This window comes from Lycium ferocissimum, chromosome 2, assembly GCF_029784015.1.
Source record: "Lycium ferocissimum isolate CSIRO_LF1 chromosome 2, AGI_CSIRO_Lferr_CH_V1, whole genome shotgun sequence".
Lineage (NCBI taxonomy): Eukaryota > Viridiplantae > Streptophyta > Magnoliopsida > Solanales > Solanaceae > Lycium > Lycium ferocissimum.
This window is the reverse complement of record NC_081343.1, coordinates 28269450-28290195: the sequence shown is the minus strand read 5'-3', so window position 1 is coordinate 28290195 and position 20746 is coordinate 28269450. Positions and strand designations below refer to the sequence as shown.

The window sequence follows — 20746 nt, the reverse complement described above, 5'->3', positions numbered from 1 at the left end:
AAAGTAAGGAAAAGGTATACAAACTGAAGAATGCCTTGCACGGACTAAATTAATCTCGTAGAGCTTGGTTTGACAAATTCCCCTTCAGTTACTACAATGCAATGACGATTGCACCCTCTTTATAAGGCATCAAAAGGTACACTCACTCTTTTCATAGTTTATATTGATGACATAGTAATGACAGAAGATGACAAAGAGGAGATAACCCGATTGAAGAAATTGTTAGCACAAGAAATTGAGATCAAAGATCTATAAAAATTGTAGTATTTCTTGGGAATTGAGGTTGCTAGATCAAAAAGAGCAAACTTTATTTCTCAAAGAAAGTATGTGATCTCTTGAAAGAAATTGGTATGATAGGTAGCAAACTAGCAGAATCTCCTGTTGATAGGAATCACAAGTTACGCAGGGGTTGAAGAGTAAGTTGATAAGGAGAGGTGCCAAAGGTTGGTTGGAAGACTCATTTATCTTTCTCACACTAGATCAAACACAACCTATTTGTCTGTGAGTCAGCTCATGCATGATCCCCAAAATCTTCATGTGCAAACTACTTTCACATTTTGCGGTATCTGAAGTTTGCTCTAGGGAAAGTTCTGTTTTTTTTTTTTTTTTAAAACATGATCACCTCCAGATAGAGGCTTTTTACAGATGTTGATTCGACTGGATCTTTAGATGACAGAAGATCTACATCTGATTACTATACACTCATAGGAGGGAACCTAGTTACTTGAAGAAGTAAGAAGCAAAGTGTATCGTTGCCAAGTTTAATGCAAAAGCATAATATAGAGCTCTGACCCAGGTGTTTGTGAGTTTCTTTGACTACAAAAATTACTGAAAGAATTGAGATTGTCTGAAAAGAAAATCTTTTCTTGTACATCAACAACAAAGCAGCAATTAGTATTGCTCAAAATCTTGTTCAAGACGACCGAACAAAATATGGTGAAATTGATCGACATTTTATAAAAGAGAAAGTTATTAGTAATACCTTGAGTTTGCTTCATGTACCATTAGAAAAGCAACTAGGGATGTGCTTTACAAAAGGCCTTAGAAAAAGGACTTCTCATACCTTAATTTGCAAATTGGGCATGAAGACGTTTTTGCACCAACTTGAGGGGAATATTGATTGTGTTAATTGATTAGGATGATTTTAGAAGACTTTATTTGCATAGCGTAATTCTAGGAATAGAATATTTATTTTTATCGTAATTGATTGTCTTTCCTTAATTAGATATAGGATTCATTATATAAATACCACTTCTCATGGATGTTAAGACATTAAGGATATACAAGTCTTTCTTCTTCTAAAAATCCTCGATAAGCTTAGCCAAAAACCTTCTAAGACCTATAACAATATCTTAATATTATTAAGATGTTGATTCAAGGACTTCTGCAAAGAAGGCATTTCACCAGTGTTCCATCTACTTTCTCGCTACCCATCGCCATTGCCGGTCATATTGTCAAATACCACCACCCACCAACCACTACTACCGTCAATAACCACAATCAGTTGTCACATCCACTATCCACTATTTAATTACAATCATCATCACTATATAACCACTATTACCACAACTACACCGACAATCACCACCATTAGCCACCTCCATGTATCATCAACCATTGTTATCAATCGCCGTCACCACTGTCAATCACCATCATCCACCACAATTAGCAGCTGCCACCATCGACTACGGCCATCAACCACCACTGTTAACGACTACTATCATCCACCATCATCACTAGCTACTAATCACAACCATCACCATCACCAATTAGCACCACCATTAGCAATCAACACCACCAAGCACCATTAAATTACTAAATTTTATATTTATTAGTTTCAATAAAGACAAACTTTATTTGTTCAAATGTTGAGAAAATAAACGATCTAAATTATTTAGTGTTCAGATCTTGATACCACATCTTAATATTCATATGTGTATTCAAATTCAGACATCTTAATCTTAATAAAAATAAATGGGGCCTCATAACAGTTATAAGTATTGTATATACATTTTAGTACAAACTATTATAAGTATTGTATATACATTTTAGTACAAACTGGGCCTTACAACAGCTTTTGGCTTATACAAATTTACATTTCACCACGTAGAACTGTCTGTTAATTTTAACTGTAGTCATACCTTCCACAAATGAAATCAGTATTCTTATACGTTTAACCAATGGTAGTACATTCATTCCCATGGAATGCAGAGGTGACAGACAATACAAAATTTGTTATCCAAAATAATGATTAACCAAATTGGATTACAACAAATTCAATACAATTAAATCTATAAACAAACTCATTTTTCTTCAGCTCCCATTATTTGCCTTTCCAGTTGTACATGTCATCTTCCAGATCCGCCTCCGAATCCATGGGGGCTTGCACCACGTGGTGAAGGATGATGACTTCTCGGCGATTGCTTGTATCGATGAGATGAAGGCTCGGATTTTCTTTTGGAAGCTTTTGGTTTCTCCTTTATGGATTCAACTTGTTCCAACACTTCCACTACTTCTTTCATAGAAGGCCTCTTCTTAGGTTCTCCTTCCAGGCATTTTATAGTAAGCTGAGCGATAAGCGTTGCTGCTTTTGAACTATATTGGCCTTCCATTCGGGCGTCCATAATGGACTTCAGCTTCCTTTTGTGAGAAAGCATCGGTTTCGCCCAGTCCACCAAATTATGCTGTCCGCTAGGTCGTTTTGTGTCAAGTGCTCGTAAGCCTGTTAAAAGCTCAAGCACGACGACACCAAATCCATACACATCACTTTTTACATATAGATGACCTGTTGACATGACAAGAATCCTTGCATTAACATATAATACTGCAAATGTTTCTGGGATTTAGCTAGAAATTCTTACTCTTGTACATCTATAATTGCAATTTAATGCATATACAGGGGCGACTCAACACAATTAGGGGCCTAAAGCCAAACTTCAATGAGAGGCCTTAATACTTTTATTTAAAGAAAAAGTTATATAATATATAGTTTTAATTTAAAATTTATTTTTCTAGCTTTTTGAGATGCAAAACTATGAATAATCGTCTTATAATCGATTTCTTCTAATAATTCTCTTTCAATGGATAATACACCTAATCCATTCAATCTCTCTTGAGAAATGGTTGATCTTAAGTAAGATTTTATCAATTTTAGTTTTGAAAAACTTCTTTCCGCTGAGGCAACTGTCACAGGAACTGTTACCATTATTCTATAGGCAATATACCCATTTGGAAAAGAATCAAGTCTTTTTATCTGATTGAGTATATCGGTTGAAAAATAATACTTAAAAAAATGAAGAAACAGAACCTGATTCAAGTAACTTGATCTCAAAATAAGAATTTGTTGCTTCACAAACTTTCAATAATGCTTGATATTCAAGAAAATGCAGATCAATAATTTCTTTTGCCACACACTTTTGCTCTTGCTTGTTTGAGTTGTTTCAAGAATAATATTGCTAAAGAGAAATTTTTTGAAGCTTGAAGGAACAAAGAAAATATAAAAGCTTGAAGGAACAAAGAAAATATAAAAAGCGAGGAAGTTTGCGTTGATGTTTAGGAAAATGAGTGAGTTTTGCATAGCCCCAAAAAGGAAATGAAAAGTCTTATTCATTGAAAAGGTAAAAAGAAAATTAATGATTATTTTTTCACTCCCCTTCCATAAACTCTTTGTTTCACAAGTTGGAAGCTTATTTTCAGGCCCCATTTATGTCAAATCAAAGTACAAAAGATACATCCCTTTTTTAGTAAAAATATAGGACTTTTTATTTTTTTGAACAAAAGCTTATACTATGAGTCCGTTTGGATTGGCTTATAAGCTGGTTTGTAAGTTGGTCAAACCAGCTTATAAGCCATTTTTTAACTTATTTGGGTGTTGGTAAAATAAAAAAACAGCTTAAATTAAGTTAAAAAGTGCTTAAAATAAGCCAAAATCAAGATGTTGCTCAACCCCAACATTTTTTTTTTTTTTTGACTTAAAAGCCATTTTGGTTTGACCAACAACTTTACCCTTTTATCCCTTATATTTTCTGTTAATTCCAATACTACTCTTACCTCTAAAAAACCCTTTAAGCACTTTTATCCTAACACGTAACTGCTTATTTATAAAATAAGCTTCAGCACTTAAAAAATACTTTAAGCACTTATGCTTAAAAACCACTCTTTTTAGATAATCCAAACGGGCTCTATAATTATTGTGGTATAAAATGGGGCCTTCAAAAGTGGGGGGCCTAAAGCCCAAGCTTCAGCAGCTTTACCCAAAGGCCACCCCTGTGCATATATGCATAATGGCGATCACATTACTACTGTTGGTTCAATAGATGTGCACGTATAGCTGTGTATATTTAGGTACTAAAATCTGAGCCTATGCAGGAGAATGTGGAAAATGTTAGTGGTTTATATACAGATCACATATGAAAATAATGATACCGAAAAGGAATACAAAAATTTTAAGAAGAAAAAGTGAAGTTCTAATTTTAGGTAAAATGATCAGACATTCCCCCTAGTTTCTTCAAGTTAAATTTTGTGCTCACCTGTTGCAATGTATTCAGGAGCAGCATAACCATATGTGCCCATAACACGAGTTGTCACATGTGAGTTCCCAGCTGACGGCCCCACTTTAGCTAAGCCAAAATCTGATAGCTTTGCATGAAAACTCTACAAACAGAAAAGTAGAAAACCTTCAAAAATTGGCCCCTATGCACATGTACATTAAAGTTGGAAAGGAGGAAATCCATTGAAGAAAAAACATAGATATACTCCTCAGCCTTTTCAACTTAGTCCAATCAGAAAAGAAAAAACAATATGAAATTAGATACGTGACGTTCATGATATTGAAGATAACAAAATATTCAAATTCAGTAGTATTTCTCAGATCATCGCATAATGTACACACGCACAACCTCTTTAAGAAATATTGAGCAAACATATGGAACGGGAAATCCTCCAAAAACCAAAATATAATAGATGAATAATTTCAAGAATCCAGCCGATTCTAGGTCTTGCTCCAAATTACCCAGCTACTAACAAGATGTATCATGCACATTGGATATGCAACAAGTATATGTCAAGCCCAATGGCATATGCAGGATTATTTTTTATTTTATTTTTGATAATCGAGAAATCACCGAGGGCCAGTGGCGCACGGTTCTGAACTTGATGGATACCCCTCTACCCTTCACTTAAATACCGAGCTTTTGTCTATGACAAGGTTCGAAAGCATGAAGTGCACATAACACACACCATTCGCCATGCTCTTAGCACTAGTCCAAAGCCCTAGGGGCAATGGCATATGCATGATTTTGCACAGAGATCGGTTTGTAGACTCTAACAGTTTGTAAGTGGGTTTGGGTCTGGGATTGTAGTGTTTTAAGACTTTACTTCATGTACCAAATTGATATTTACTTTGCCTTATTTTCAAGTCCTGTCAACCTATTGTATGTATCCATATTGTTATTTAGAAGAAAAAAAATATGTACACACACATATATAAGAAAAATCTCTGTGAAGCAATGTCGGAGTTGGATGACACCCATTACTAAAAGGGTGTCACCGCCACTAGGGGGACCAATGCAGTAGCTGACTCTTGAATCTAGCTTTCCTTCGTCTTTATTCTCTTATCGCTATAATAATATATTAGAAAATGGTCTACCAAATGAATCACAAGTCAAAAGATCGTACCCCATCAAGCAGTATATTGGAGGCCTTGAAATCTCTGTAAATGATTTGCTTTTCTGAAGAATGTAGGAAAGCTAAGCCTCGTGCTGCTCCTATGGCAATTTTGAGCCGCAACTCCCAAGAAAGTGGTTCAATAGCTGTACTCCCTGCAAAGCGACATACCACAGATCAGTGAACCATATGATTATTGAGATAATTACAGTCCAATGCCTTTCGATGATCTAATTTACAGAATAGCCAGCAAATGTATAGGTTATATATTTCGCAAGCACCCGTGACTAATTTTTGCCGAGGGGCCAAAAATGAAAAAGGCACTATCATTATTAGCCTTGTTTCGGTTGAAACTCTACCACAAAACTACTTACTTCTGAAAAGATGGTTTTCCAAGCTTCCTTTTGGCATGAATTCATATACAAGTAACAGTTCCTTGTCTTCCAAACAATATCCCAGCAATTTAACAAGGTTCGGGTGTGAAAGCCTTCCTAAGAAATTCACTTCCGCCTGCATTAAATTGAAAGATTATGAGTGTTAACAGGCTAAAACAGATAAAACTGATACATTATTACAGGAAGCAGATGTGCATTAGTTTCTCACTTTATTAGAGGAAGCAAATGTGTTTTAGTTTCTCGAAATGTGTGATTAAAAGTAACATACGAAGTTTGACACATTATATCGTATTGTTAACTCAATTCTGGTAATATAAGAAATTATTTATCACAAATTTGTTTAGTTACACACTGCTAGGTGTGTCAAATGGGAGAGTTGGGCTGAAATTGGGCGGATTAAAATGGGCGGGTCACTACCCAAAGTTACTTGAGCTGAAATAAGTTGGGTTAAATGGGCTAAAAAGCAGGTCATGACCCAACCCGTCCATTTCTTACTAAGTTTTAATAGCTATATATACCATATCAAACCAAAAAAAAATTTGGCAGGGTTTCTCATGGGTCTATTTGTGATACATATTAACCCAATTTTTAGATGGGCTGAATTGGGCGGGTCAATATGGGTTAAGCCAGTAAATACCCGCCCAAATTTGAGCAGGCTGGGTGGGTCATGTTTTCATACGCTAATTTGCCATCCCTAACTATCATTGCAGAAAAAAAATTGAAAAATGGCTCAAGATTAAATTATGACTGACATCTCAAACAAGTGGGAGTAAATGTTACAGTGAACCTGACAATCAACGCAAACGAGAAGGTTTTGCTCATATCTTACCTGTATGGTTGGGGTCTAAATGGAGAAGTATGGACTATAATCAAACCAATAGAAAACTTTATGTTTAACAAGTGATTGTATATAATCAGTACACAATGTGAACTAGTAAGATCAATGTCTATTTCCAGATTGAAAACATGAAAATTAAGCAATTAAAATCTATCAATAACCTATTCAAGATTGAATTCTATATATATATATGTCTCAATGTACACATATTTCCACTTTAGTTGTTTATTCATTCAACTTTATCAAGAATTCATCCATGTAAGAGGGTTTGCTACAGAGACACTATCTAACCATTGACTAGCCTGTCTACCTACACGCTTCACCTGACTAAAGCACAAAAACTGAAAATAATAGTTAAACAAAAACTGGATACCCAAATTTTCAGCATATTTAACAACCACCACCTCATAATTACCCCTAAATGGTCAGCAACAAGGTAGCCATGCTGGCTAATGTTTTTTGCATTCATGGGCATTTCCCTAGTTTGTGCAATGAAAGATCTCTCCAACAGCAAAGGTCAAACTATTGGTTTCTTCCCCAAATGAAGGTCCACATTGTCCAAAGAATATAGGGAAAGTTACACATTTGGCCGCTCGCCAAAAATAATTACAACTGCTAGCCATTTATATAAAAAATATACACTAGTTGGGTATAACAACAACAACAACATACCAGTGTAATCCCACAAGTAGGGTGTGGGGAGGTAGAGTGTACGCAAACCTTACACCTACCTTGGATACACTAGTTGTGTATAAAATATGTATATTATATGTACATATATATTAATATAGATAGAGTAAAAATCCCAATAATAAATGCTTAAAATTGTATCAGAAATTGTTAAATTGTCACACCTGCCACTCTTCGAATCCCTGCATGCTCTCTGAGTTCAACTTCTTGATGGCAACAACCATTCCAGTGCCAACTTTAGCTGGAGCAAACGTCTTCTCATCGACCCATCCTTTGAATACCGTCCCAAAACCGCCCACCCCCAAAACCGTGTCAGGCTTGAAATTTCTTGTGGCAGACTTGAGATCAGAAAAACTATATGTTTTCAAATTAGGAGTAGGCAATATTTCTCCACCACTCAAACATGAGTCGTCACTTGCAGCCACTGAAAAACGGCTATGCCCAGTACTGCTGCTAGTCGAAAATCCAACACCACTGCTGTAGTTCTTTGAATCTGCACAAAAAAGTACTCATGTAAATCCCAAAAATCTGGTCTTTTAACTCCCAATTAAGCTAAAACCTATGAAATCTGAAAGAGGGGCTTTAGCAAAATTTAGAAAGAACATAAAATTGCACCTCTAAATTATGGTCAACTAGTCCTAGCAAAAAGAAAGCAACACTCATGGTTGCCATACATTCTGGGAAAATCAAACTTCCAAGAAGCAAATGAAAGACTTTCGAAAATTCTCGTAGAATCGAGAATGAAGTTTTCATTTTGTACATGCCAGATCATGAATTAGTAACTGCTTCCAATTTGCAAAAGAAGATCCCAATTGTGTTGAACTTTCCATTTTTGGAATAGTTACGGAATCTCCATCAAACCTTATCCGTTCCTCTTTAAAAAAAGTCGCCGAGAAGCCATTTGGGTCCTTTTTTAAACTTTCAATAAAATTGGAAAAATACAGAGAAAATTAGCAAGGCCTTTTGCACAAGATGACATGCAGAAAAATCTAGAAACAGTCAAAATCTTTCCCATAAAAAGCAAATAAAAGAACCCCATTTGGGAATTTGATAAGAAAAAGAACATAATTACTCGTAAAAGAAAGAACTTCAATAAAATCAGTCACAAGACTACTGAAAAAGGACTTACTTTAGTACTTTTCTATACAAGGAAAGAAGAAAAACGTGCAATTCTTGTTTAGCCAAAAAAGGAAAAGAGTATAAATTTAGAAAGTTACCTGGTGTGGAAGGTCTAGTTGAGTAGCTAGGGTCTTTGCTAAGGGTATTAGGGTCACAAATCTCTGATCCAAAACAATTCCCCATCAATTTTTACCCACAAATTAAAGTGCTTTCTTCTTATCCTCTACTCAACACAAAACTGCAACCATCATTCCAAAGATATCAAAAAGAAGGAATCTTGATTTTTATGAAGATGATGATGATGACTTTTCTTTTCTTTTTTTCAAGGTGGACTTGTGGCAGATTGTCAAACTTTTGACAAATGGTGGAACTTTGGAAAAGCTATAATATCTTTTAGATTCCATACATTATAGTAATATATATGCACCAAATTTCCTCCCTTTTTTCAACTGTAAATTGCTTGGATTTTACAGTGTTATTTCCTGGTTTAGCTAGTATTATTTGTTGTTTTTGAAGTTATGTGATCGTGGCAATGGCTTCAACCAGATAGACAAGTTAGACAAGGGACCAATCTAAAGACAAGTCAACGCCCAAGTTTATTTTGCCCAGTTTTGCCGTTTACATTAACCAATTTTTCTTCTTTCTTGTACTACTCCTTTTTCCTCTCTTTTTCTTTTTTTGGCTAAATACATCCATAACTTCTTAAATTTACCAGTAAATTTTATGATACTTAATACGTTTAAATTGAGTAACTAAACACATGATAAAAGTGTTCATATTAAACACTTCAGGCTCATACTTTGAAAAAAAATTATGAGTATGTTCCTAACTGTTTGTTACGTAAATAAGTTATTCACATAAAATATGTTTCCTCCTTTAATTATACACATCAACCACAATTGGAACAAGTTTGAGGTTTTACGACTTATGAAGGCTAATATATATAATTAAAGGAGACGACATATATTAAGTGGTTAACTTGTTTACATAATAAAGCTTGAAAACATAGAAAAAGTTTTTCTAAAATTTTTATCGAAAGTATGTAATAGGAACCTTTTATTATGTCTTTAAGTGCTCAATTGAAACAGTAATAGCATTTTACTATAACGGCTTGATTTTCTCCAGAACTGATGTTTCATGTTATATTTTACTTCTCAATAATCGCATTCAACCTATAGCAGAGCGAAATTTATGATAGTGGTACGCTCTTGTTAACTTATCTCTCTATAGCAGTCATGCTAAAAAAGGGAGGAATCTTGATTTTTATGAAGATGAAATGATGACTTTTCTTTTCTTTTTTTCAAGGTGGACTTGTGGCAGATTGTCAAACTTCTAACTTTTGACAAATGGTGGAACTTCGGAAAAGCTATAATATCTTTTAGATTCCATGCATTATAGTAATATATATGCACCAAAGTTTTCTTTTTTCAAACTGTAAATTGCTTGGATTTTACAGTGTTATTTCCTGGTTTAGCTAGTACTATTTGTTGTTTTTGAAGTTATGTGATCGGGGCAATGGCTTCAACCAGATAGACAAGTTAGCCAAGGGCCAATCTAAAAGACCAGTCAACGCCCAAGTTAATTTTGCCCAGTTTTGCCGTTTGCGTTAACCAAATTTTCTTCTTTCTTGTACTCCTTTTTGCTCTCTTTTTCTTTTTTGGCTAAATACATCGATAACTTCGTAAATTTGTAAGTAAATTTTATGATACTTAATATGCTTAAATTGAGTAACTAAACACATGATAAAAGTGTTCGTATTAAATACTTCAGGCTCATACTTTGAAAAAAAAATTATGAGTATGTTTCTAAGTGTCTGTTACGTAAATAAGTTATTCAAATAAAATATTTTTCCTGCTTTAACACATCAACTGCAATTGGAACAAGTTTGAGGTATTACGACTTATGAAGGCTAATGTGTATAATTAAAGGAGGCGACATATATTAAGTGGTTAACTTATTTACGTAATGAAGCTTGAAAACATAGCAGAAGTTTTTCTAAACAATTTATCGAAAGTATGTAATAGGAACCTTTAATTTTGTCTTTAAGTGCTCAATTGAAATAATAATAGCATTTCACTATAACAACTTGATTTTCTCTAGAACCTATGTTTCATGTTATATTTTACTTCTTAATAATAGCATTCAACCTATAACAGAGCAGCATTTATGATAGTGGTACGCTCTTATAAATTTATCTCTTATAACTGTTAAGCTCTTAAAAAGCCTTCAAGAAAAGCTCTTGAATTCACTTTGGCGGAAAGATTGGACAAAAATCTTCGTCACTTCAAGTATTATATTATCACTAAGAGATTGAAATTTACTAAACAACCTAGGATTGTATAATTCTTACGCCAAACTAAAAATATTTAAATTTTCAATTAATTTTAAATGCATATGTTCCTTAGATTTTAATTCTTTATCGGTATGGTAGAACTAATTAGTAATTTATTAGTCTTTTCAAATTTTAATTAATGAAATATGAAAATCAATTGAGATTTTAAAATTAACAAATATTTTATTTTATTTATAGCAGAAAAATTACAGAAATTGTTTTTTTGCATACTTTATTTATAACAACTAAATGAGATCTAAACATCAAATGCCAATATACATATATAACAGCACCTCACTATAACAGCCATGAATTTTTTAGACAAATATTGCTATTATATAGAGGTTTGACTGTATCTAAAATGAAATTTACTTATAAATTTAAGGAATTGTCCACGTGCTCGTCCTTTTTTTTTCCTTCTTCTATCAATTGCGCTGATCTCCCATTGGTATTCAATAGTAGTATACTTAAAGCTGTCAAAATGGGTCAGCCCAACCCAACCCAGCCCAAGCCTCGCGGGCCAAGGAATTTGATGGGCTGGGGCGGGCCGGCCCTTCACTTGTAAGGGCCTTAAAATGGCCAGCCCAACCCAGCCCTACAAGGGCCGTGGGCTGGGGCGGGCCAGCCCTTCATTTTTTTTCCAATTTTTTTTTTTATAAGAAAATTTATTTTCAATCTAAATTCGAACCTCTAAGTATACCAATTTGTTATATTTCTAACATACAATCATATGGAAGTACATAATTTTACGACAACTTATATAAAATAAACACCTATACATCGTCAAGCACATTTGAATCCATTTGTGATAAAGGTGCCTTAATTAACATCTCCATCTTCGTCTACACACTCATATGCAAATTTAATTAGTTAAGCATTATCACATAGATTTTAGAAACTAATACTTAATATTTAAATTTGCTTAAAATATTACCATTTTGAATTTAGTCAAGCTCTGCAATTAATTTCGAGCAACAAGTTTTTGACAATTTCATGATGGAACTTTTATGCGTGGTGATTAGAAATTTTAGTAGGCGTACTTGGCGATTAGGAATTTAGTATTAGGGATTTAACGCTAAATGAGAAAAATATGTAAGATACTAAGACTAATTCAATAATAACTATTCCTTTTTTTTTTTTTTTTTTTTTTACTTCTTTTTTCACAATTTTCTTTTAAATTTCAATCATGGATACAACTTCTATACTTGGTGATTAGGATTTAACGTTAAATGAGTAAATTATTGTGTAAGATACTAAGACTTATTTGGTAATCACTATTTCTAGTTTTTACTTCTTTTTTCACAATCTTCTTTTAAATTTTTAATTAATCTAAATAGCCTTTTGGCCCACGGGCCGGCCTCGGTCGGGCTTCAAGGGCTAGCGGGCTGACTTGGGCTGGGCTTATAAGCCACAGTTTAAATGGGCTTAAAAAATTCTAGCCCCACCCTACCCCAATAGCGGGTTGGGTTGGGCTGGCCTCAAAGGCCAAGCCCATTTTGACGGCTCTAAGTATACTCCCCCGTATACGGATTTAGGAAAAATTCAATAGGCTGCCGACTTGTAGGGGGGAGTTGATCTATTATTTTAGAGTCCGGAACCAAAATGACCACAAAAAAATCTTTTGAACCAAAATACCCCAACAAACAAAAAGGTTACAGAAGTACCTTTAGCGCAGTAAAACACTGCGCTAAAGAACTTAACCGTAAAGTGCTATAGCGCAGTATTTTACTACACTATACAATATTGTCTCTCCCCTATAGCGCAGTAAATGTCGCGCGCTATATCACTCAACTTTAAAACCCGTCGGGTTCCACCACTGGTCCCTCCAGTGGCAAAAAAAAAATTCAAAAATGCCATTGGAGGCGATTTCAAGGTGTTCCCCACATCAAAATATGTCGTTTTCTATTAATTTTCGTCGGGAAAGTTTAGATTCTCGGCATATTCAAGTCAAGGAGCAAGATTCTAAGCTCGAATTTTGGAAAAAAGCGGCGTACAACTCAATTAAAACAACCCTACAAAAATCTTTGATTAAGGTTTTTTACTATGAACTTTTGTTAGTATTTTGTTATATACATTATATTCTAAGCATGTTTAACATTGAATCGTCGTTAATTTCCAAAAAAAAAATCAATTTTTTTTTCTTTGTTCTTAATCGGCTGGGCAGTGGCTTTTGCTACTGATCCGTTTTTTTTTTTTTTTTTTTTTGGCATTCATTAATTGTTAAATGTGTATGAATTGTTAATTTGTTAAATGTTTATGAATTGTTAAGTTGTTATATGTTTATGAGTTGTTAATTTGTTAACTATTTATGAATTGTTAATTGTTAATTGTTAATGAATTATTATTTTGTTAATTGATTGTTTGTTAAATATTGATTATGAATTAATTAGTTGTTAAATATTGGATATGAATTGAAAGAAGTTGATTGGTAATGAATTATTATTTTGTTAACACTTCGTTTGGATGATTGTTATGTATTGTTTCATAATGTATCGTATTGTGTTGTACTGTATAGGACTATTAAAATAGGACCTTTCGTCGTTACATAACGATGGATTTAACGATACGATACAATAAAATTAAAATAACAATCAAAGCAAACATTGTATTTAAACTAACAACACAATATAATATAATAGGTAACAACCATCCAAACAAGTTGTAAATGATTATGAATTGTTAATCTATATTATTTTAAAAGCATGAATATATATGTTAAATAAAAAAGGATTATCTAAAAAAGAATAGTTAACTTAAAAAAGAATACATAAGTTAACGATAAAAATGTAAAGTTTGTAGGAAAATATGTGGTCAACGAATATACTCTTTTAGTCTAATTTTATCATAGTTGTTGACGAGGCCAAAGTGCATAGGAAATTTCGCTCGTACTTTGTCAAATTCTAATATAGTTTAAGATATCGTCCCACAGAGATTGAAAAATCTATGCTACAGACTTGTAGTATTTTTGCTGCTATTTGAGAGAATCAGATTGATGAAAGGAGAGTAGTGACTTAAATTTGTAAATTACTTTAACAAAAGAAACAACTTTCAAAAGATTATCTTAAAAGAAAGAGTTGGGAGTCGTTGAATCCACTTAGGGCATATATGACAATAAAACCTTTTTTTAGTAAATTCCACAAAATAGTAGAAATAGTTCCTAGACTTGATTTGTGTTATGAGGAATAAAGACCTCTTGTGATTAGTCCTTAAATCAATAAACTTATTTGAAACAATCCCTCCACGAGAATTAGAATTGAAAGAAATAAGATAGAGATCCCTCAAATCAATAAACTTATTTGAGACTGTCCCTCCGTGAGAATTAGGATGGAAAGAAATAAAATAAAGATTTAAACCTAAGAACTAACTTGAAATAACCCCTCCGTGAGAATTAGGATTAAAAGAAGCAAGTTCAAAGATTTGGAATAATAGATGACTAAAAATTATTATTACATATATATTTTATGTGATTATTATGGTATATTAATTTCCCTCCTTGTTAGAAGTACAAATTGATATAACTATAATCATAACACAAAATATACTAAGTAACGATAATGATTAGGAGAACATATCATTCCAACACAAAGTATGACACTTAAATAATATCAAGACGAGTAATAACTAAAATAAGATAATATAACATTACACCAAGATTCTTCAACTATCCCAACAAAAAGAGATTACTCCATTATGGAGTTAGAAAAGAGAAAATATGAATTTAAGAAACTAGAAATATTGAAAGACTTGGAGAAATATTTTTACTACAAAGGAAAGAAAAGAGAATAGAACAAGATTAACACTTTGTCTTCTAAATTATTGGATGATTTGTAAGCAAAGTGATGCTTCTATTTATAGGAAAATGTAGTGTCTCCACCCTACGAATGCATTCCTTGAAGTAGTGCTCACATCCGTGAACTACTTGATGGGTGAGAGTATAACAATGGTAGTCGCACCCGTAAATTTTGTAACTTCTTTCTTGATGCCCATAGTTGATGGGTGTGAGTGTGAAAGCAGCGGTGACACCCGTGGATTTCAACACTTGACGGGTGTGGGATTATGCAACTTCTTTCTTGATGCCCATAGTTGACGGGTGTGAGTATGAAAGTAGCGGTGGCACCCGTGGATTTCAACACTTGACAGGTGTGAGATTATGCAACTTCGCCCAATGTTATCTTTTGTAATTCCCACATGTAAAACTCTGCGGTTATGACTTGTGAATTTATGGTTGCACCTATCGAATTCTTTGCTTACTTCTTTCACAATTTGTTTCTTCTCTATTCTTCTGCAGTACTCTTCTTCCTGTAGAATTTGTCAGAAAATATGCGAGAATAGGATATATTTATTCATGTTATATTTAAAAAATTATTTTTATATAAAAATATCATGAATAATTTATATCCATCAGTTGTGTTAGCTATTTGGTCAACTAAAAATATATCACATATTCAAAATAGAGTTCTAAACAAATATTACTGCTGAATTTCCATTCCCAAACTAATTAACTTAAAAGTCTTTGCCATCACATAATTCAAAACTAATTAACTTAAAAGTCTTTGCCATCACATATGTGTCCTTACTATCACATATTAAATTTATCGCACATTTAATATGACGAAAGTCATGTTGAAAATAATTATTTTTATTCCAATATTTGGTTGGAGAGTGAAAATAATTTTTGGAAAGACTATCTAATAAAGATTTATACATTCAAAATAAATATTGTATTCAAGATAATAAGTAGATATTTTTTTTCCAAGTTGCTTATCAATAGAATATAAATAATATTATAAAAATCGACAAGAAATATTCGTGCAACGCACGTACATAGAGACTACATACCCCCCAAAATATAGCAATCTCCTATTATGTTAATTATGCCATTGTTATTTTATTTATTTGTGAAATTGTTTATCCCATGTTAATTATTCACAAGATATAATACAACATAATTCGCATATTCCCTACAAATTATTAATTAGTTAATATAATTTATCTTTCATTTCAAGAATAATGACTAATTTAGTTTGTACAGACCGGACTCTTTCATAGATCTGAATGTTCCCCCTGGGCCCGATGATCACTCTGGGCCCGATAATCACCCGGGGCCCGCTGTTCACCCGGGGTCCGCTGATAGATCAGTATTGTCTTTGCAAGGCAATCATAGGTCAGAGTTATTATGGGCTGGTACTATAGGGATATCGACTAGGCTTCGTTCCCGTAGGTTGCAAAGAGCGTGGACTCTTTTACGTGAGCGCCCCCCACACCCTCGCGTCTTAGAGATATTGTTTCGGGGCGGCATCTATCGTTGTGTGTCCTGGTAGGGTACAGCATAATTGGGCGCTCATTACGGCCATGGTTGAGCGGTTGAGGCCGGAGACACATACCATTCCATCTTCGCACCGGTGAGGCCACGATTACACTTCAGGATGTAGAGGTCCTCTTTGGATTGCGGGTAGATGGAGAGCCACTATACATTCGGTACGAGCCTCCTCCTGGTCGGACATGGGTGACAGAGTTGACTAGGCTCACCCACTTCGTGCCTGATGCCGCGGACCAAATATCGGGACAGAGTCGGGTTCAGCTTAGTGCACTCTGCACTTATTTGGAGGGTCTGGATCTGGTTGTGGACGGCACCCAGCAGGACGATGTTGATCATCATGCCCATTTGTACCTGCTTATTATATTCGGGGGCATCTTGTTCCCGAACTCATCGGGTGCCTTTGTCAGTTTTCATTATTTGGTTTTCTTGGAGCATCTGGACCGCTTGGGAGACTATAGCTGCGGCGGTCTTTGTTTTGGCGTATCTTTACAGATGCCTATGCCGAGCGTCTATTGGTGCTGTCAGAGATGTGTGTGGATTTTTTACTCTTCTCTAGGTAATATTTTAAGTGTGCGTTCCTTTAATGTAAACAAATCTCTTGAAACGACGACTAAACCCTCTGCATTTTATAATATCGCTTACAGTTATGGGCGTGGGAGAGGATGCTGCCTTCTCAGCCCGTACCTAGGCATCACCTCGAGATTGACATGCCTTATGCGAGGAGGCGGACAGCGGGTTTTGACCGGGATGTGGATACGCACCACAGTATTTTTCCATTCCGGGACCAGCTTGATCACATGACGGACGATGCGGTAAAACTATTTAACTTTACATTATTAATTTAATTAAACGTCATTTTTACTTGGTGATCACTGATTTGTATTTATATGTTATGCAACTATTTATATGGACGCCGTACGCTGCTATATTAGATGATTTGCCGGCCTTTTGCAGGGCAGGGCAGGGGAATTGGAGGTCACAATGTCCATTGATACACCTGGACATCGTAGAGGACCACATGCCCGAGCGTGTCTTACGACAGTTTGGGCATACACAGAGTATACCCCCTGACGTCCGTTATGAGCTTCGACGCTACCAGCGGGATAATCGGGCTGCCGTTGATGATGATTTTTTGGCATTCATGGATGTCCAGCTCCACCGTTAGGAGAACAGGTTGGGCACTTTAGCGGTGGTCGGCCATTTGACTCCCATTGAGGATTACATGCGCTGGTATCATCAGATCACACGCCGATTGATCGGCAACCCAGCTTTGCATCCCGCTAGAGATGTAGGATACTCAGCACTTGCGGGGTAGTACGAGGCATTGGTATGTTTATCGTATTTAGATTTATTTAATTGCATTAATTGTTACATTTTAAAAAATAACTTTTTTTTTACTGTTAAACACAAATGCAGCTGGTGGCCGTACATCGATTATGCATGTTGGGGTTAGAGCATATGCCTTACCCTGGGCTTGCGTCAGAGATGGTACGGATATCCGAGGATGGTATTCGGCAGGCAAGAGAGATTAGGAGCATGGATGAGCCTGTTCCAGAGGTTGAGTATCGGCCCGGCGCCGGGAGGGGACGGGTGCTCCCGGAGGAGGGCGCGCCGCGGCAGGACGCCGTCGCCGCAGGACGCCGTGCGCGTGAGGGACGCGGTCTTGCTGCTAAAGGACCGGTGGTGGAGGACACCATCCGGTTGATGAGCGCCGATCCCATTCTAGAGAGGACGTTCCGTTCTAGTCCATCCGCACTGTTCCAGCCGGTGGCGGCTCACTGGGGACTCACCTACGTTTATGCTTCTGGGGCGCTCCTACTTGCTAAGATACGGGTCTTCATCACGCCCGAGCAGAATGCATACATGGAGGAGCGTGATAACGTCGATTGGGAGGCGTTACGCGCTTCATTAGCTGATGAGCGTCCTGTGAGGAATTTAGAGGGAGCCAGGATTCTTGACTTTGATGAGTTTTTGATCCCGGTTAGTATTTAAAATACTTATTTTTCATTTAAATTACTTACTTTAAATATATATGTTACTCATTATTTAGTAATATTTTATATTTTAGGATTCGGTGCCAGCGGGTCCACCAGAGCCACCCACTCAGGCATTTTCTCATGGGCCTGCCAAGCCGCGTGTGTCTTCCCATGAATCGTCGAGCCACAGTAAGCTTTTTATTAAAATTAGTTTTATTCAATATAAGGTCAATATTTAAAATACATATTTGATTATTTAAAGTACTTATTTTAAATATGTATGTTACTTATTATTTCGTTGTTTTCATATTTTAGGATTTGACACCAGTGGGTCCATAGGAGCGACCCATTCAGGAGCCTTCTCATCAGCCTGCCGAGGCAGAGGTGTCTTCTCATGAGACTACCAAGGCGCATGTAAGATTTTTACTTAAAATCAATTTTATTCAATATAAGGTAAATATTTATTTAATTTTTATAACCTTTATTTGGACTTCGAACAACATCTCGTCCAGGAGACTACCTCATATTCTGCACCAGACCCATCTCAGGAGCCTACAGACCCATCTCAGAAGCCTACTCAGGCGCCCATTGATACACAGGTTTGATTATTCAACAAATGTTAATGTATTCAATATAAATAAGAAATGGTACTAATTATTATATACTTTTCAGGTTCATCCTTCGGCGCCTGCCGTGGCGACTCCCGACGAGGAAGAGGTCGAGTTTCTAGACCCAAGTCAGCATGATGTTCTACCCGTGCTAGCAGGACCAGATCCCAAGAAGAAGCACATTCTGGTCAAGGGCGCACGGTCCAGGGGAAGAGGAGATGATCATGACTTGGAGCGCCCGGTTATTAAGAGGAAAAAGGGCTATGGAGACGATGGCGAGGGCGGTGGGGATGGTACGAGCCTTAGGCCTAAGGATAGTCTCAGGCATACCACATGTGGGACCCATGCACGATAGTGTATATATATTAGTGTTGTACAGTTTATCGTAAATATTATATATTTTTTGCATATCTATTTATATTTATAAATATTATCTTAGTCTTTATTATTGTATATAGTTTCACATCCTAAATTGATAATTAAAAAAAAAAACGTGACACATTCGAAATAAAGTTAAGCATTAATTAAAAATAACACAAAACCCTAAAAGATAAATAACGTAAAGCTAATGACTACAAGTCTTCAAACAAAAAAGGACTTCGAGCACTTTTCAACCACTAAAACGACAATCCAAACTTTTGCGTATCCTTGAAGTATTGAGCCTATCTTATTAATTGTACAAATATAAGTAGGGTTCTATATAAAATATTAAAGTTCCGGAGTCTCAAAGCATGATTAATATACGGCTAAACTATGTAAAAAAGTGTGAAAATGTAATAAGTGGTTGTTTTGGGAAAATGGTGGACTCCTATAGCGCAGCATTTTACTGCGCTATAGGGGAGAGACAATATTGTATGGCACAGTAAAATACTGTACTATAGCACTTAACGGTTCCGTTACGGTTAAGTGCTTTAGCGTAGTATTTTACTGCGCTAAAGGTACTTCTGTAACCTTTTTTTTTTTTTTTTTTTTGTTGGGGTATTTTGGTTCAAAAGATTTTTTTGGGGGTCATTTTGGTTCCGGACTCATTATTTTACCAGTATAAATTTCTATCACATGGTCCGCCAGTTAAAAGGCCAGCTTTGATTGTTCAAATTTTTGTTAGTCTACTAGACAAAAAACTTCGTGCTCGTGCACAAACGCAGGTGAAAATGTTGAAATTGATGATTAACTTTTTTTAAAAGAAAAAAAATTGGATTGATAATATAATTAATCTTTATTTAGTGTTATAATAGTGTAAAACTTATGTTACCTTAGTTTCTTTTAAAAGTATCAAATATTGCAATATTAACTCTATACTATTTTCCCCTTTTTTTTCCCTCTATATTTCATTATGCGGCAACTAGGGGCAATCCCATCAGATTATTATACAGATCCAAAATTGAATATATGCAACACCAAATAACAAGAAGGGAAAATGACATAGGGCACTAACTTAAGACTCTTTATTATAAAATATATAGATAGTTTTCCTTATTTACAAAACATAACGATATTTTACGAAACATAACGGATTTTCATATTTTTTTCATTTTCTTTTATTTTTTTTTTAAAATTTTGTTTAAAAATAATTTTTTATCTTTTAAAAAATTAAATTTTAAAATAATAATTTTTTTTTAATTTTAAAAAAATTCGAATTTTAGCTCAAGGCTTAAAACATTAACTCAAATTTTTGTGTATGAAAGCTGTATGAAATGTGTATATGTGAGTGAAAATTTTAATATAGTTTTCATACACAAAATTGTGAGCGAAATTTTAAGCCTTGAATATTGTTTGAAAGTTTTTTGTAGTTGTATTAATTTTC

At 35.0% G+C, this 20746-nt stretch overlaps 1 protein-coding gene and 1 pseudogene across 1 annotated transcript; one reads left to right on the top strand and one right to left on the bottom strand.

Annotated features, from left to right (window-relative positions):
* Positions 1-2097: 2097 nt before the first annotated feature.
* On the bottom strand, positions 2098-9292 carry LOC132034507 (probable serine/threonine-protein kinase PIX13). The gene is made up of 6 exons (XM_059424913.1): positions 8805-9292; positions 7752-8080; positions 6039-6174; positions 5677-5819; positions 4530-4653; positions 2098-2785 (listed from the first exon to the last, which is right to left on the bottom strand). The coding sequence occupies exons 1-6, from the start codon at positions 8887-8889 to the stop codon at positions 2349-2351; spliced, it is 1254 nt and encodes a 417-aa protein (XP_059280896.1). The 5' UTR covers positions 8890-9292; the 3' UTR covers positions 2098-2348.
* Positions 8487-8597, top strand: LOC132048448 (U6 spliceosomal RNA; annotated as a pseudogene).
* Positions 9293-20746: the final 11454 nt, after the last annotated feature.

Bases quoted from the DNA above. Each gene is read 5' to 3' on its own strand.
- LOC132034507 (XM_059424913.1), bottom strand. From the start codon at position 8,889: ATGGGGAATTGTTTTGGATCAGAGATTTGTGACCCTAATACCCTTAGC. The intron at 4,654-5,676 runs GTACGATCTTTT...TTCTGTTTGTAG, and splicing joins CCAATATACTGCTTGATGGG to AGTTTTCATGCAAAGCTATC. The intron at 2,786-4,529 runs GTGAGCACAAAA...TCATGTCAACAG, and splicing joins TCCTGAATACATTGCAACAG to GTCATCTATATGTAAAAAGT.